Raw genomic sequence first — 18,442 nt, forward strand, 5'->3', positions numbered from 1 at the left:
GACGATTTGGTGCTGATTGCAGAGAGCGAAAGGGAGGCGGAGGAAAGGTTTAGGAAGTGGAGAGATGGTATGGGGTACAAGGGCTTAAGGGTAAATGCAAATAAAACAAAAGTGATGAAAACTAGAGTTGGTGGCGGTACTGTCAAAGACGAGGGAGAGTGGCCATGTGCAGTTTGCCACAAGGGCGTGGGAAGTAATTCTATCTTGTGCGGCGTTTGTGATAAACGGGTGCACAAGAGATGTAGTGGTATCAGAGGTAGACTGCGAGATAATGCTGATTTTATGTGTACGGCGTGTCGTGGGAGAGCAGGTGGAGATTGTCAGGCGTAAAGGATTGAACTTGCTTGTGAATCTCTTGAGTGTGTGGATGAGTTTTGTTATCTGGGAGACATGTTGTGTGCTGGAGGTGGGGCTGGAGCTAGCTCTGTGGCTAGGGTGAGAAGTGGTTTGAGGAAGTTCAGGGAGCTCTTGCCTCTTCTGACATTGAGAGGGCTCTCCCTACGTGCTAAGGGTTCTTAGTATGAAGGATGTGTTAGGAGTGTAATGCTGTATGGTAGTGAGACCTGGGCAGTAAAGGAGGAGGATATTCGTCGACTCAGACGTACAGAAATGACAATGATTAGGTGGATGCGTAGTGCGTCCCTGTGTGCAAGGTCCGGGGGGGCTGGGTTTACGATGGACGAGTTGAGAGGTAGGATGGGATTGGAGTGTATTGGTGTTGTGATGAGGAGAGGTAGATTGAGATGGTTTGGACATGTGGAGAGCATGGGGGATGATAATTGGGTGAGGAAGGTGAGAAGTGTTAATATTGGGGGTGGGGTTATGAGGGGTAGACCAAGAAAGACATGGAACGAGGTCATCAAGTGTGACCTCAGGGTTAAGGGACTGAACAGGGAGGCTGCAATGGATCGTGCAGCGTGGAAAGCCGCCATTAGGTGACAAAGGCCGATGCATGCAAGCATGTTGTAGCCTTTAAAAACGAAACGAAACGAAACGATATATATATATATATATATATATATATATATATATATATATATATATATATATGTATAAAGTAGTCTGTAGAATGGAAGCACTGAAATAACAGGAAACCCTCAGCCTCTACACATTTTTAATATTCTGAAATTCCAAATACTCGAAAAGCCTGGCACAAATGCGTTAACTGTGCACTGACACTGAATGGCAGAAATGAGTCAGTATTTAACAGCAATAAAATAACTACGGTCTGGCGAGGTTTGTTGTGCCTGGCACCACTTGTTTTGTAATGTCTTGTAATTCATATGTAATTGTTCATATGACTCCTCAGCTCTGATACTACGAATATGTGTGGAATCGTAAGCATAATATATTGTGAGGAATCGTAAGCATACTGTAATATTATATCGTGTGGAATCGTAAGCAAAATATATTGTGTGGAATCATCATGCTTTAGAAGATTTACTCGTGCCATAAAGATGTGAAAGTTTCTTGTGTTAAAGTACCTTTACGACAATAAATATTTTAACCGATCAATCAATTGAAATGCCCTCACAAGTAATAATATAGTTTTGGGATGGTTCGGCCATCAGAGGAGGGGGATAATCCCCCTGATGGAGAAAAGATATATATCAATTTGTACAAATGTATAATGCATACATTGATTGATTCAAATATTTATTGTTGTAAAGGTACACAGAGTACATAAACAACAAAACAAGGTGATAGGTCTTGTGACACACCTTGTACAGTAAATACAGTCATATATAGTCACTGGTTATAAGTTCTTGGGTGTAGCTACAACATGTCCTATAGCAAATAGAGGATATAATATATGTTACAAAATGTAAAGGAATTTATAAGATATATTACATACAGGAGAGAGAAGTAGCTCCAAATCAGTAAAGACGCATTGCCTTATCAGTGGGTCGTATGGGGTCGATGAGTGATGGTCAAAACACCCACCAAGACGACCTCTCTGTCTGTCTGTCTGTCTCTGTCTCTCTCTCTCTCTCTCTCTCTCTCTCTCTCTCTCAACTTCACTACTTTTATTTATTTATTTATTTATTTAATACATGTCCTTCATTGTTACACACTAGTTTCTTCTATTACACTGGCTTGAGTAGTATCTTTGTTAGAGGCTATGACTTGGGTGTGAAAGATGCAGGCTATGATGTAAATATACACGTGAAACATGCACCGTATTGGGCAACGTAATGAGTGTTGCTGATAAATGTAATATACAGTATAATGAAGAATAGCAACCATTTGTATGTGTAACCATACATTTATTGAATGTAATGCTTTCTTGAACTTTGCTACAAATTCAAGATAATCGTGGAGAGTGGCAGGTAGCAGCTTTTCATTGATTAACCACGAGATTTAATCAGTCAGCGTAAGAAGTTTCTATACTTCGCAGTAAGAGGACATTCCATTATATAGTGATGAAGTGTGTGTGCTGCTGGTGCCCCACAAACTGCACAAGGTAACGAGTCATCTCTGATGAATTTCCAATAATATTTATAGCCAAGTCTCAGTCTTATGACAGCTTCATAAAGTCCACTTCTTTGGCCTTATGTTACCTGAGTATTGTGAGACACGGTCACGTAGTGAAGACAGCTAGTACTGCCATTTGCAATGTTAGCATTAATAGTCCTTAGCTGATACAAGTGGTTCTCCTCTGTACAGTACCACATCAGGTGATTTTGATATCAAGAGGGCTGAGGGATAAAGAAGGAAGTATACAGCAACACATGGTAAAAAAATAATCTTTATGATCTTCATTTGTTCTTGCATATACGGTATTCAGTTCCTTAACTGACATGAATCTACCTGAAATGCACATATCTCCTGCTGATATTTACTTTTCATATTTGAATATAGCACCTGCTGATTGTTACTGATGACTTATTCAGGATCATATGGAAATATCTGTGCTTAGATAAGTTGCGTAAATATGGTAGGGGTTGGATACGGGACATTTATATCATAACAAAATAATTTTTGATGAAACGGCTTTGGGTAGTTTTGCTGTAAACACATTAGTGTATTGCTAAGATAAATAAGAATAAGTTAACCAAAATTTGGTATTCCAGTGTGTTTCGTACGCAAAATCCAGTTTAGCTGACAGAACAAAACATTCAAGCAAAATTGTTTTTGACAACTATGCCATACTATCTACTTGCACAAAATGTTGTGTAAATGTTAGAAAATCTTGTTCAGCAAAACCCATTTGTTTGATGAAAAAAATCTGTGTGTGCACGTTTGTGTGTGTTTCCATGTGTGTGTGTGTGTGTGTGTGTGTGTGTGACCGGCTAAAGCTCCCACGCAATCCTCAGGTAATCCATCCTCTCAGTCAGGAGGAAGCATGTGTGATCCCCTAGTCCTGCAGCTGTGTGAGGTAAAAGTGTTATGGCTCACACCCACATACGAGTTCTTGACGCCTCCGCACACTGAAGGTAGTGGAAGCAAGGATATTGCCGGGATTCGTTGTGTGTGTGTGTGTGTGTGTGTGTGTGTGTGTGTGTGTGTGTGTGTGTGTGTGTGTGTGTGTGTGTGTGTGTGATTTTCAGGTATCAATCGCTTTGCAGATAATGGGGGCTTCCAGCTACGAGTGTTTCTAGATACAGTACTGAAGGTTTCCAGACATCTGATTAAAGGTGACAAATATGCAAAAGCCATTACGGATGTAAGCTAATCAAGCATGGTTAAAGCATGGAAAGCAGATTACAGAAGCCACCACTTCCTACAGCAACCACCGGAGTTGGAGTGACTGGCAAGCGTCTCTCTGCAGCCACGTGACTATGCTAATACAGCGTCCTTGTGCTGGCTGCATCACGTGTCAACTGGGTACAGCTGACAACTGTTGTCTTGGATCAGAGTAATGGAAGAAATGCTTTTGAGGGCAGTGAGCGTGAAGAAGAACCACCCTCAACGGAGAAAAGTGAATTATTCCTATCTTCATTCATGCGCGTTATACAAGTACACCAATAAAACTTCATAGCTCAGTTTAAAAGCACGATTTTAAAAACAAGCATGAAGCATTCAATCTTTCTTTCATTTTACTCGCATGTTGTAATTAATTAATGAACGTCTATGCCCTGAGTCGGACTCATAAAAAAATAAAAAAAGGCTAGTATTTTCTAGACATTTGAACACACGGATTGAATTATTTGTGACATGCACTCGTTCCTTGAAATTCTGGTTCCTATTCGTCTCCAAAATCTCTTCAGACTCTTCAGATTTCATGATTATATTCCACAGCCCCCCTTTTTTTCCCAAGCAATTCTCCCTTCCTTTTACCGTTTTACCTTTGCTAATCACGTTTCAGTTTTCCTTATTAGACTCCTCAGACTATTTTGCTCTACCCATTAGACGCATCACTCCTTGTTAAACTCTTCAGACTCAGTTCTTCTCATCAGATGCTTCACACTCTTGGACTTTCCTGATACCTTACTTCATCTCAGTACACTCTTCAGACTGGGAATACCGTGGCCTCTGCGGACGAGAACAGGCGGATGAGAGTGAGATAATGATGTGTAAAATAATGATAATGTTTAGCTGGACTCATTATCATGTCAAAATCTCTCTCTCTCTCTCTCTCTCTCTCTCTCTCTCTCCACTTGATTTTCCTGTAGTTTTTTCCCTTGCTGTTGTGGTTGTAGATTCTCTCGTCTGTGCCCAACTGTTTTCATTCACCCCTTTTTTATTTCCTAACTAAATCCTATTGTTTGTATAGAGCTGGCTGTACTTCCCGACTACACTGAGGCCAACGAGGGAGGCAGCTATAGGGGTAATGGGGAGGAAGGCGAGATCTACAGTAAGTGATGCTGGAGAGAGAGAGAGAGAGAGAGAGAGAGAGAGAGAGAGAGAGAGAGAGAAAACAGGTATTCCTTGCAGATGGTACAACAATTGCCAGAGACTCGTTGGTAAATTTCGGAAGATAGCCTAGTATCTGCTTTTGAAAGTGTTTGCAGGGAGTTGAAGGCGAACGTGAGAAGTAAATTTGTATGATGCAGCAGAGGACGGAGCTAAAAGATAATTATATGGGTGACATTAAATGGGGAAGATTTGGAGGAAGTGTGTGTGTGTGTGTGTGTGTGTGTGTGTGTGTGTGTGTGTGTGTGTGTGTGTGTGTGTGTGTTTTAATAGTGGTAGCAACATATGAATCACAGGGACCTGAATAACTCATAGGGTAAGGGAGGGGGCAAACGTATTATAGGCGTTGTGAAGTGTGTGGAAGGAAAAACAACGTATATTCAGGCAAAGATGGGCACTTATAAATGTACATGGTGCCGACAATGCTTTGTACAGTATATGCAGTTCGTTGGCCTAGAATGCTAGGGAATAAAAAGAAGTGGAAATGGGAGTGTCTAAGACCTATATGTAAGTTAAGATGATTTCCAAACGATGAAGTCGAGAGCCGTGGGTGATTGAGCCAGGAAAACAGTTTTTCGTCTGTTCGTTCGCGTTCAACATGACTGAGGTGTAAGATGACTCCTGTCTTGTTTTCTTAGTGGTTGACACGCACAAGTCCAGTGACACCTGATGAGTTAGTGGATTAAGGCTGTCCAAGGACTGAGCCTATAAGGATTTACATCCAAGGAATGGTTGGAGTTTACTGATAACAATTCCACTCAAGTCCTTAGTTGTCAGGACTGAGGAGCTTAGCCCCTGGCACCTACATTCCTGATGGTGCAAAAAGTGGAGTGGATCAAGGCTGGATGGATGAATTTTTTTCTGTGTATGCAGATACATAATCGACTGCACAACTCTGAGTGGAAACCATCAACTGCTTTGTTTATCTTTTACAAAGAATTTTATTCTTAATTTCCATTTCACATTTTCCTTCGCTGAGCCTTATATAACACTGATAGTAATCAGTAACTTAACAGCGACCTTTATCAAATACTGGCTACAATGATCACTGTGTATTTAGCTGTTTCCCTTCTTCTTCGTCAGCTTTATTTACCCATCTTTATATGGGGTCGCTGTTCTTGATGAGCCTCTTCCACCTGCCTCTATCGCCTGCCATGTTGGTGTCCAGACCCTTCTTTCTCATATCCGCCACTATGCAAACTTTCCACCTTATCTTGGGTCTTCCTCTCCTCCTCCTTCCCTGAACTTCCGTATCCAGTGCTCTCCTCTCGTCACTTTGTCCATCGCTCCTCATGACATGGCCGTACCATCAAGTTTTGCCTCTTGTGTCTTCTTCGAAACCTCCACCACCTTCACTGTTCCTCTGATCCTTGCATTGCTGAATCTGTCCTCCCTTGTCACGCCACACATCCATCGCAACATCCTCATTTCTGCTGCTTCCATCCTCCTCTCGTGTCCTTTTTCACAGGTAGTGCCTCCGCCCCATACGTCATTGCTGGTCTTACCATAGTTTTGTACACCTTCCCCTTTAATTTCACTGGCATTCTCCTGTCGCCCAATACACATCATTCCAACTTTTCCATCCTGCTTGGATTCTTCCAATTATTTGCTTATCTTCACTACTGTCTGCTGATAGGGTGGATTCCAGGTATTTAAATGCATCCTCCCTCTTCAGCTCCACACCATTCAGCCAAATACTTTCACGTCTATCGTGCACCTGCTCTGTACACATCATATTCTGACTCTGTTCTACTTATTTTCATTCCTCTACTCTCCAGTGCTAATCTCCACTCATCCAGTCTGCGCTCTATCCCTTCTTTTGACTCATTCACCAAAACCACAACATCGGCATACATCATGTCCCACGGTGTCCCCAGTCATACATCCTCTGTCAACACGTCGAATACGATGTTGAAAGGAAGGGCCTCAGCGCAGAGCCCTGATGCAGCCCCACCTCCATTTCAAAACTGTCCGTTATGCCTGCTCCACTCCTCACTCGCGTCTTAACATTCCTGTACAATTCCCTTACAAGTCTTACATATTTTTCCGGTACTTTTTTCTCTCTCAGACATCTCCACAACTCCTGTCGCGGTATTCTATCATAGGTCTTCTCTAGATCTATAAATACCATAATTATAGTTCTTTCTGTTTTTCTCTATACTTTTCTGCCATTTGTCTCAGTATGAATATTGGGTTCGTTTTTCCTCTTCCCCGCATAAAAACAAACTGACCTCTGGCCACCTCCACCTCCAGCCTCAGTCTCTCATCCAGTATCCTTTCCCAAACCTTCATTGTGTGAGATAGCAGTTTAAATCCACGATAATTCCCACACTCTTGTACATTTCCTTTCTCCTTGAAGATGGCTACCAACACACTCTCCCTCCACTCATCTGGTATCTCTTCCTGCTCCTCTATCTTGCACATAGAATTCCACAACAAATCCACTCCCGCTTCTCCCAGGGCCCTCCACGCCTCCATCGGGATCTCATCTGGTCCAGTTGCCTTGTTGTTTTTCATTCTTTTAAGTGCTCTCACCACTTCTGCTCTCTCTACACATCTCGTAAGACCTAGGTATGGTATTCCATCATTCTGATGATCCCGTGGGTTCTCCTCATTTAGTAGGCCCTCAAAGTACTCCTTCCAACTCTCTTGTACCTTCATCTCATCGATTAGCATCACACCATTTACATCCTTCATCTGCTTCACATGATTTACATCCTTTGTAGACTTGTTCCTAATCCTTGCTATCCTGTATATTCTCTTCTCTCCTTCAGGTGTTTCCAGCTCCTCATACATATCACGACAAGCCTCAGCCTTAGCCACTGCCACTGCTTTCCGTGCTAACTTCTTTGCGCTTCTATACACTGTCTTGTCCTCCCACGATCTGCTTTGCTCCTACTGCTTCTTTGTTTCCTTTTTCCTTTTTAGTGCATTCTTAACGTCTTCTCTCCACCACCATTCTTCTCTAGTTGTACGTCGCTTTCCCGGTGTTTCTCCAAGCACTTCTCTGGCCACTCCTCTCACGGTTTCTGCATTCTCCTTCCACTAGTCTTAAACTCCCTCTATATTTACGTTCACCCTATCTAGTACCTTAGTCTTGAACTCTTGTCTCTTCGCTTCCTCCTTCAGTGCCGTCCATCGAATCCTCTTCTCATACCTCCTCCTTCCTTTTCTTGGTCTTTTTAGCCACACATCCATCACTAGCAGCCGGTGTTGTGGTGCTACGTGATCACCTGGTATAACTTTACAGTCTTTTATCTCTACCAAATTTGATCATCTGTACATAAGGTAGTCTATGTGGGTAGAATTTCCTCCACTCTTATACGTGATGATATGCTCTTCCCTCTTGCAGAAGAAAGTATTAGCAATTGCCAGGTCAAAGGAAATGGCCAGATCCAGTATCCGTTCACCCTCTGCATTTACATTTCCAAGCCCATGGCCTCCATGTATCCTCTCTGTTCCTTCATTATCTGCTCCAACATGTCCATTCAGATCCGCGCCCAGCACCACTCTCTCCTCCATAGCAATTCTCTCCATCCCACTTTCTAGCTTTCTCCAGAACTCTTCCTTTTCTTCATCTGTTGATCCTGTCTGTGGTGCATATGCATTAACCACATTTATTATACATGCCCTATATATTAACCTTACTGTTATTAACCGATCTCCTCCTCTCACCACTTCAGTCACATATTCTTTCATTTCCTGCGACACCACTATTCCAACTCCATTCCTTCACTCTGCAGTTGCACTACTGTAATAAAGTTTGTATCCATCTCCTAATTCTTTCACCTTGTTACCCTTCCACCTGGTCTCCTGCACACACAGTATACTCACCCTCCTCATCTTCATCAGCTCCACCACCTCTTTTGCTCGACCTGTCAAGGTCCCAACATTCAGAGTTGCCACCCTCACGGCAACAAGAGCTCGCGTCTTTAGCCGCGCTCGCTCATGGCGCGGTACCCCTTGCACATTCGCAGAGGTCGGGCGATGCCTCTGTGCGTCGCTTATAACGGGGTACGCCCTGACATGATCCACTGTTCCTCGGTTGTGGCTCATCATGGTTTTGGTTTTATTTTACTGGCCCACAGCCCTTTCTGACGCCAACCCTCCCCATTTATCCGGGCTTGAGACCGGCATAGAGTTGTGCTGGCTTGCACCCCCTGTGGCTGGGTTTGTGTATTTAGCTGTTTATCATTAAGAAATACTGAACCCTTTAGACCAGTCACTGAAGATAATTATCTTTATGAGAAATACTGGCTTATTACAACATCAGAGGTCTTTGCTAGCATGTCATATATCACCAAGAACTCATTAGTCTGTTAACAGTATTATGAGAAGAGTCAGTGCGATTATTCCTGGCTCACTGGACTCCACACAGGATGGACAGATATGTCTGTGTCCTTTATAACATTTACTAGCAAGGGTACCCGGCATTGCCGGGCTAAAAAGGCGAACACTCACATCTTTCTACTACAAAAAGACCATGGACCTCTTTTGCCTTTGAAAAGGGATTTTAAGAGATCCAGAACTTTCTATTTCATCTTTCGCAGACTAACGCACAGCATTAATTTGTGCACACTTGTTTACCATTACCGGTGACCTAAAATGACCTCTGACTGGCGACCTCAAATGGCCTCGGAGGTCAACCTCACATGGCCTATGTCTCAACTGGAGGTCATGTGAGTCTCCATGACAAATATTGCATTGCAGGGGTAGCCTACCCGGCGTTGCCCGGGCCAAAAAGGCGAACACTCTACCGATGACCTCAAATTACCAATATCTGAAATTTGACCTGCCTAAAACCATCCCTGGGTCACCCTGATTCAGAATATATATGGGTCTGGGGGTGTTTGGCCCTTGGTTTGGGCGTGATTGAAGGACAAGCAAACAGACAAACAATGCAGATTTTTATTATTTGTATAGATTAGTCACTAGCAGGGGCACCCGGCGTTGCCCGGGTAAAAATCTATGATCGTGCATACCACAATGCCTCGGACCCAGGGCGGCCACTACCTCTGTGCGAGAGGGCCCTTGGGACCCCGTACACACTGAACTTATGTTCGTCACTAGGCCCTTTTTCCCAGGAATATACTCCTCATGGACCTGTTTCTACCATGGACTTATTTTCTCCACTACTCACCCACCCACCCTGCTCACCCACCCACCCATCTACCCTTCCTTTTCTCCCACTCATCTTCCCCACCCACTCACCCACATTCACCCATCCATTCTGCCCACCAACTCGCCCACCCAAACGGCTTCACCAAGCACATCCAACCCTGCCCACCCACCTTCCCCCACCACACCCATCCATCCACTCAACCCAGCCCACCCACCCCACCAATCCAGCCACCCACTCGATCCGTTGCAGCTAATAATGATACGGTTATAGAAGTAAAAATATCAGTGGTAATTGGCTGCCACATCCCCACCATGTTGGCTTGAATATTTCTAATCAGTTCTAATCTTGGCCATCAGAGGCATCACTTTAGCAACTGTAATGTACACATTTATTTCGTTGAAAAAGTTACCCCTGCTAAATCTGTTTAGAGAGTTCTATATTCATCCCTCTCCATTTCCATAGAGGACAGACAGGCAGGGAATACAATCAATCAATCAATCAATCATTTCCTGTGGCACCCCACGGGATGCATAGGGTCTCAATGAACTCTCTCCACCAATATTTGTCTCTTGCCATCTCCTTCAGGTCCCACCAACACTCCTCTCCTGCTTCTTTTTTCATTGTCCTCAACCAGGTTTCCCTCGGCCTACCTCTACCTCTTCTTCCTCTAGCAATCCACTCTGGCACATCCTGTATTAAACAACCTTCTTTTCTGTATATGTGCCCCAGCCACTTCCAGCGAGACAGTCTCACATATTCATTAACTGGTTCCACTCTCGTAATATCCCTTACTCTTTCATTTGTAACTCTGTCTTGCCACTTTACCCCAAGAATCCTTCTCAGTATTTTATTCTCAAATCCTAATACTTTCTGATCTGTTGCAATTGTACTGTACCATGATTCATGCCCGTAAATTAAAATGGGTCTAACCATGGACTTGTAAATTTTCACTTTAGTATGTACCGAAAGCATATTATTATTCCAAACAGATTTCAACATTCCAACAGCTCGCCAAGCCTGTCTAATCCTCTCCTCAGTTTCATTGTTTAATGATCCATTAGATGATACAATCGTTCCCAGATATTTAAAGTTTTCTACATTCTTCACCACATTATTCCCAATTACAAAATCGATTTGGTTCTCCACGTTCATATTAATAATTTCAGTCTTTCCACAATTTATTACCAATCCCACATTTTCTCCTTCCTCCACCAGACAATCGAGCACCCTCTGCATCTCGTAAATACTTCCGCAAATCAGTACAATATCATCAGCATAGTCCAAATCCATCAGCTTCTTATTTTATTTTCAGTTAATTCCTGCACCTGTTCTCCTTACAACCTTTTTCATAACATAATCCATAACCAAAACAAACAACAATGGCGAAAGAACTCCTCCTTGAATCACTCCTGACCTAACTTGAAATGGATCACTCAAAGAACCACCCACCATTACCTTACAAAAAGTACCTTCATGCAGGCTTCTAATAATATTTACAAACTTTTCTGGTATACCATAGAATCTCATAATTTTCAACATAGCTCCACGTGAAACACTATCAAACGCCTTTTCAAAATCCACAAAACACATGTTAAGTGGCATTTTCATCTCATTAGCTTGTTGCATTAGATGCCTTACAATAAAAATCTGATCATTACAACCTCGACCCTTTCTAAATCCCGCTTGTTCTTCTCTTAAAATTTTATCAATTACTGGCTCTATTCTGTTCAACAAGATTTTGGAAAAGACTTTTGCAACTACAGGTGTCAAAGTTATCCCCCTCCAATTGCCACACACACTTAAATCTCCCTTTTTTGGTATTTTTATAATCACTCCATTTTTCCACTCTTCTGGAATTCCACCATTATCCCAAGCCACATTAAAAAGTTTCAAAAGTGCATTCATCAACTCGTCATTTTCCACCTTAAGCATTTCAGGGAATATTCCATCCTCACCTGGAGCCTTAAAATTCTTTAACTCCTTTATAGATTTTGCTACCTCTTCCAAAGTTATATCCCCTGTTTCTATCTGCAAATCTCTCTCGGCTGGCAAAATGTCCTCTTCAGCTGGGATTGGTCTATTTAGAACAGATTCAAAGTGCTCTTTCCATCTTCCTTTTATCCAAATCTTTAGTCATCAAATTACCATTTCTATCTCGTACAGGTATTTCCTTCCTTCTCTCTTCAGTCCCAGTTAACTCCTTTATGGCCTGATACGCTGCTCTTGTGCTCTGACCGTCATTTTTACTTAATTTAATTTCTGTCTCTGTCGCCTTTTCATCATATAGTCTCCTTTTATCACGTCTAACGAGTCTTTTCACTTCAGAATGTAAACTCCAATACTTTGCTCTAAGTACTTCAACTACCTGGCCATCAACATGTTGTTCTTCACTTCTTAACTTAGCCTCTTTCCTTTTCTGAATTACATTCCATGTTTCATCTGACATCCACTTTTTCCTTCTCGCTTTTCCCTTTTTCTTAATAGTAACCTTAGCACTCTCATGCAAAACCTCTTTTACCTCTCTCCACATTTGATTAATATCATTGTCTTCAGATTCCATCAAAGTCTGCAGGACTAGAAACTTGTTTCTACCTTCGCACCGAAACTTTTCCCTCGTGCTCTCATCACTTCTCAGCTCATCAAAATCATAATTATTACCTCCTGTACAATTACCATTAACGTTTCTCTTAAGTTTTATTTTAATCTTTGACACAACAAGTTGATGATCACTACCTATATCTGTCCCCCTCCTTACGCAAACATCTTGCAAATAACTTCTATGCCTTCTGCTAATTGCAATGTGGTCAATCTGGTTACAATATTTACCACATGGTGAAATCCAAGTAGTCTTATGTATTTTTCTATGCTCAAAGATAGTTCCACCAATTATAAGGTCATTTGCCAAACAAAAGCTTGCAAGTCGCACCCCATTTTCGTTTCTTATACCAACACCCTCCTTACCCATACAATCTTCAAAGCCATCCCTACTACTGCCAACAATCGCATTAAAATCACCAATGCAAACTAACACATCATGTCTTGTCACTCTATTCACTACATCCTGCAGCTTCTCATAAAAGTCATCCTTCATTTCATCAGCAGCCTCATTTGTCGGAGCGTACCCTACAACCATACTGATATTACCATGGTCAGATTTTAAGCGAGCATAAAGCAAGCGCTCATTAATCGGAATACACATCTTCTTTTATATATAAACGGATTATATGAATCATCAATTAATCTGAATAATATTCTGTAAGTCCTGGCCTCGAATTTACACCTGAGTTTCTGTTCATCCCTCCTACGCCGCTCGTCGAGCCTGCTGTACTTCGAGACTCTGAAAACTGTAGCTAGACACACCGAAAAGTGAGGTTCCATTTTGAATCAACAGGGGGGCACTTAGAAAATCCTCCTTTTTGGAAGTTCAGCAACGTTTCATAATATTTTAGCAAATATAACGTACACATCTAAATTTGCCGTGAAAAGTCACACCTGTCATAATTGCTTAGAGAGTTCTACCGTATATGCATCCCTCTCGATTTCCATAGAGGATAGACAGACAGAAAATCTCTTTATATATATATATATATATATATATATATATATATATATATATATAATGAATTTTATTTTCCTTCAGCCTTCTTCTTCCTTCTTCTTACAGCATACTCTCTCTCTTAGTCGCTTCAGTTTTTTGTCGTTTACTAATGTCGTCTCTCTCTCTCTCTCTCTCTCTCTCTCTCTCTCTCGGCGATTCTATTGGTGAATGAGGAAAAAGAAGCAAAAACGTCTATAAAAGCTGATGATTCTTTGTTTCTCTTTTAGTGAACCACCATTTTAGGAGATATAATTGATTACACACACACACACACACACACACACACACACACACACACACACACACACACACACACACACAAACCCCCAGTGAAGGGTATAGTATATGAAAATCAACATAGAGACAAAAGTCAATGGAGAAGAATCACTTAATAACAAAGGAAGAAGAATGAGAGAAGGAAGAATGGTAAGAGAAGAAAATGAATAGGAACTGAGAAAAACTGAAAACAAAATATGGCGGCAAAAAGAAGAGCTAAGTGATGTCCTCACGTCCCCACACTGAGGGAAGGTGGACAAAAATAAAACAGAGAGGGCAAAACTGTGCAGACTCACTTAACAGCAGGGGACTCTTCGGAAAGTAAAGGCTCACAATAAACACTAAAAATATCATAGGTAATCATAGAGAGATGTCCGTATCAGTAACACAGCTAGCCCTAAAGCCAAAGCCATTTTCTGTAGTGGGACGTTCCAGTTTGCTAGGCATCACTTTTTCTCTAAACGCGCTCATTTTTCCACTTCTTCCTCCTAATCCTCACCCTCATCCTTATCCTAAAAATAAGGATCCGGCTCGTCCCAATTCTCGTACACGCTGTGGAATGGCAAGAAGGTGATGAAGCACAATGAAATATGAGAAGAAAGAGGGGAAGCGGGAAGGGCGCGTGTGAAACCGTGAATAAAACAAAAGCTGAGGGGGAGGAGGTGTAAGGGGAGCAGATTGGCTTAGAGAGAGAGAGAGAGAGAGAGAGAGAGAGAGAGAGAGAGAGTGGTAAAGGAAAAGAATGAGTAACTACTGAATGAGAATACTGACATTCATTGGTCTCTAGAGTGGACGAAATTGATGTAGTGGCAGATACAAAAGAGAAAAGCAATTTCAGTCAACCTTGGACTGCCTGAGTCAGTAAACAGACGAAAAAGAAAATGAAAAACGGAATTATCGTATGTAACCCACACTGTAACGGCACAATACAAAAGGCGAAATATGTGTCCATAACCACATTCCTCGGGGCTAGGGAGGGACTCCTAGCGGTAGCAATAACACTGATTTACAAAAATTTGAGACAAGCATGAAATTAGGTGTTCTAACCTAATTTTGTGGTGCTGATTTCAGATTCGAAATCCGTTTTCACTCATCACCTCTAGTTTTTGAGATATACATGTATACATGTATGTACATGTATAGATATAGGCCTAGAACCCAAATATTCACCAAAAATCCGTTTATCGTCCTATTTTCTTGGAACCTGGTTTAAAACGCGCCCCACAACAAGGTCAAACATGTGCATTGTGCGGCTAGGAACATCAGTAGCTTACTGGCGGTGAGAGGGAGTGGTTAGTGCTGTTAGTACCAGCAGCACCAGTGGAACCTCTGTGGGGACCTCAAGGTCATTCGGCTCCTTATGGGTATGCAGGCGGGCTTCACGAAGTACCGCTGCTTTCTGTCTCTGGGACAGTCGGGCTGTGTCCATGCACTTCACGCAGAAGGAATGGGGGTCTAGGAGCACTTTCGTGCCTAGGAAACACATTGTCCAAGAAAATCCTCTGGTGGACATGAACAAGGTGCTTCTTCCCCCTCTTCATATCAAGCTTGGCCTTATGAAGAATTTCGTGAAGGACATGGACAAGGATGGCGCTGCCTTCCAACACCTGTGCACTCTGTTCCCAGCTCTCAGTTCTGCTAAGCTCAAGGAGGGCATCTTCGTCGGACCTCAGATGCGGGAAGTGCTGAAGGATGAGGTATTCGAGGAGAAGCTCACCTTGAAGGAACTGAGAGCATGGGAAGCATTTAAGTCAGTCAGCCGTGGCTTCCTTGGTAACACACGGGCACTAAATTACCAAGAGCATGTCGAGTTGTTGCAGGCTTATCAGGATATGTGGTGCCGAATGTCTCTCAAGATTCACTTTCTCCACTCCCACCTCAACTTCTTTCCCCAGAACCTCGGAGCAGTAAGTGACGAACATGGGGAAAGGTTCCACCAAGATATTACAAAAATGGAGAGGAACTACCAAGACAAGTGGAACAGCAGCATGATGGGGGACTTCTGCTGGATGCTCTTGCGCGACATCACGGAGGCAGAGTACACCAGATCGTCCAAAAAAACTCACTTCTGACTGTCTGTAGTACTATGATGTGTATATATGTTTATATCCAAGTAAGAGTAATATTTACAGTAGTTCTGTCAGTGTTCTGTGTCTGTTTTGTTTCGTTCTGTAATATGCCATTTTAATATATGAAATAAACTCATATTATAAATATATGCATTATATTAAAAAATGGGATATGTGAAAGCAAAAAAGCTATAGGTGATAGAGCAAAACTGTTTAGAAATCTGAATTAAGCATATCAAAATTAGTCCAAAACACCTATTCACATGCGTCCCTCAGATTTTTTTTTTTTTTTTTTTTTTTTGTAAATCAGTGTAATCTAACTGATCGGTTCTACTGCCCGTTTATACAAAATTTCCTCGACTCGCTCCCTTTCCCGCTGTAGGAAGAAGGTAAAGTGCAAGAGGGGACCAGAATCAGCCAACAGTCAACTGGGTTCACGTTCAGATGAGCTGGGGATCACCTTCGCTACAATAGCGACTTTTACATATAATTCCTGCAACCGCGGTCAGTTAGTATGACTCAGCTCAGTGAAGACCATCTTAGGAAAACGGAGATATTAACCCTTTCAGTACTATGACGTCATTCATGCTTATTTTTGGCATCTCCAGATCATATTATTCACTTTAGTAACTACCTTCCATGCTGAAAGGATTTAAATTTACTAACAATTACATTAGGTTCTTGACCCATATATTCCTCCACTTTACTCTTAACTTTATTCTCAGTCACCTTATTCTCATCCTTCAGCAGCCTTGAAATACAGATAGTTATAGAGTAAATTAGAACGATTTTTAATTTCTTTTAAACTGGAGATAAGTGAGATGGTCCTTTAGCTAAATACCTCAAGGTATCACCATCATCACCAGCACAACCACAGCCATGATTACCGCCATAAATACCCGCCAATACCCATCATCACCCAACCCATCCTTCTTTCTCCACCAGCACCATCATTCCCACTTTCCCTTCTATCATTTCTTATGATATATACCCTCATCATCACATCACATCACTGTTTCTTTATCCCAAGACCATCCTGTTTATTCAACATCGACATTAGACTTCCATCCTCACACCAAGGGTACTTGTATGCCCTCCTACTAAGAAGGAAGATGCAAGTTGCAGAAACTCTCCCACAGTGGTTATTTGCCATAATGACCATTGTGCAGTTGATCAGAAGAAATTAGTAAAAACAAAAACTATCAGTGGTACTTGGCGTTGCCCCGGTAAAAAATATGATCGTGAATATAGGCATTGCCTGGGACGCTGGATGGACACTCCCCTTGTGGAAAATCCCCAGGGTCCCGTTTTATCAACTGAACCTATGTTCCTCCTTGGGTACATCTCTCTCTCTCTCTCTCTCTCTCTCTCTATATATATATATATATATATATATATATATATATATATATCGGAGCAGGGCACCTCTGCAATCACTTCCGCAAACCACAAATTCCGCAATTGCGGAAGTATGATATCATTTGCGGATTTGCGTTTGCGACAAATTTTACGTAAATTTGCGGTTTTGCTCTTGCGGAATCACTTCCACAAACGCAAATCAGCCCTCAAACATGTACTGTACGTGGCCTAGCCCGGCAGGCGGCTTCTAGGTGAGTTGCCAGCTCGCCGGCTTCGTCCACCACTCCCGGACTGTTGCCATATGTACGATAAATACTGTATACTGTATATACGATAAATTCAGCATAATTACATACTGTACGATGTACAATAGCATTTTTCATTATCGTCCATTTTGTACGATAATTTTACGATTCCTTCAAAGAGAGAGAGAGAGAGAGAGAGAGAGAGAGAGAGAGAGAATGGCTGAAGATCAGATTCATCTCTTTTTGATATTCACTGGCTTCATACCAAGCTCTCAGGCAAGGAATGAAAATGGGTATAAGCCAAGAGGGGGCAACGCTCATACTCGTGGTTAGACAATAAAGCATAACATCGTCATAGTATGTCGTATTCTACTTTACATTGGAGGGTTCCTCACCACATTATCTGAATGAAATTCTGTATGTGCTTTCTGGGGGGAGGGTAAGAAATAAGAATCTAAGGATAAAAGGCAGCAAACGTGTTTTTCCCCCAATATATAAAGAAAAATATAAAGCCTAATTCAAGATCAATTGATTTTCCAGATTCTTAGATGTTATGATGTATGCTACCGATGTAAACTACATCGATAATAGAAAGACTTCTTTAGCATACAAGCCAATAACAAGATGAAAATTGCAAAGGTGTGCTACGAAGCCTCTCAGTCCACCTAGAATATGACCTTTAGTCTAAATTTCAAATTTGTCAGACATATAGCTTTGCCAGTGCCAGTATTTCAGTTTCCACAAAAATCATTAGGTACCGCTAGGTAAATTACAGATTCAACAAGAAACATGAAATGAAATTGAACACAATTATACCATTTTCCTTACTAAACAACCACCTTTCCCCCATGCGGTATCAATATAGATAACTAGATAGACACATATACTATATATTGGAGTTGTCTCAGGTGTTGGA

At 41.8% G+C, this 18,442-nt stretch overlaps 2 protein-coding genes across 2 annotated transcripts; both read right to left on the reverse strand.

Moving 5' to 3' along the window:
• Positions 1-3,293: 3,293 nt before the first annotated feature.
• Positions 3,294-7,653, reverse strand: LOC145400791 (uncharacterized). The gene is made up of 2 exons (XM_080273228.1): positions 7,089-7,653; positions 3,294-3,370 (listed from the first exon to the last, which is right to left on the reverse strand). Exons 1-2 carry the CDS (start codon positions 7,651-7,653, stop codon positions 3,294-3,296), a joined length of 642 nt encoding a protein of 213 aa, XP_080129354.1.
• Positions 7,654-8,130: 477 nt separating this feature from the next.
• LOC145400797 (uncharacterized) lies at positions 8,131-8,913 on the reverse strand. The gene is made up of 2 exons (XM_080273233.1): positions 8,692-8,913; positions 8,131-8,448 (listed from the first exon to the last, which is right to left on the reverse strand). Exons 1-2 carry the CDS (start codon positions 8,911-8,913, stop codon positions 8,131-8,133), a joined length of 540 nt encoding a protein of 179 aa, XP_080129359.1.
• Positions 8,914-18,442: the final 9,529 nt, after the last annotated feature.

This window comes from Coenobita brevimanus, chromosome 6, assembly GCF_032717465.1.
Source record: "Coenobita brevimanus isolate Jiangsu-jjx chromosome 6, ASM3271746v2, whole genome shotgun sequence".
In the NCBI taxonomy this organism is placed as follows: domain Eukaryota; kingdom Metazoa; phylum Arthropoda; class Malacostraca; order Decapoda; family Coenobitidae; genus Coenobita; species Coenobita brevimanus.

Excerpts from the sequence above, each read along its gene's own strand:
- LOC145400791 (XM_080273228.1), bottom strand. The coding sequence starts at position 7,653 with ATGTATGAGGAGCTGGAAACACCTGAAGGAGAGAAGAGAATATACAGG. Across the intron at positions 3,371-7,088 it reads GGAGGTGGAGGTGGCCAGAG|CTGCAGGACTAGGGGATCAC; the intron begins GTCAGTTTGTTT and ends TACCTCACACAG.
- LOC145400797 (XM_080273233.1), bottom strand. The coding sequence starts at position 8,913 with ATGAGCCACAACCGAGGAACAGTGGATCATGTCAGGGCGTACCCCGTT. Across the intron at positions 8,449-8,691 it reads AGCTGATGAAGATGAGGAGG|ACAGGATCAACAGATGAAGA; the intron begins GTGAGTATACTG and ends TATGCACCACAG.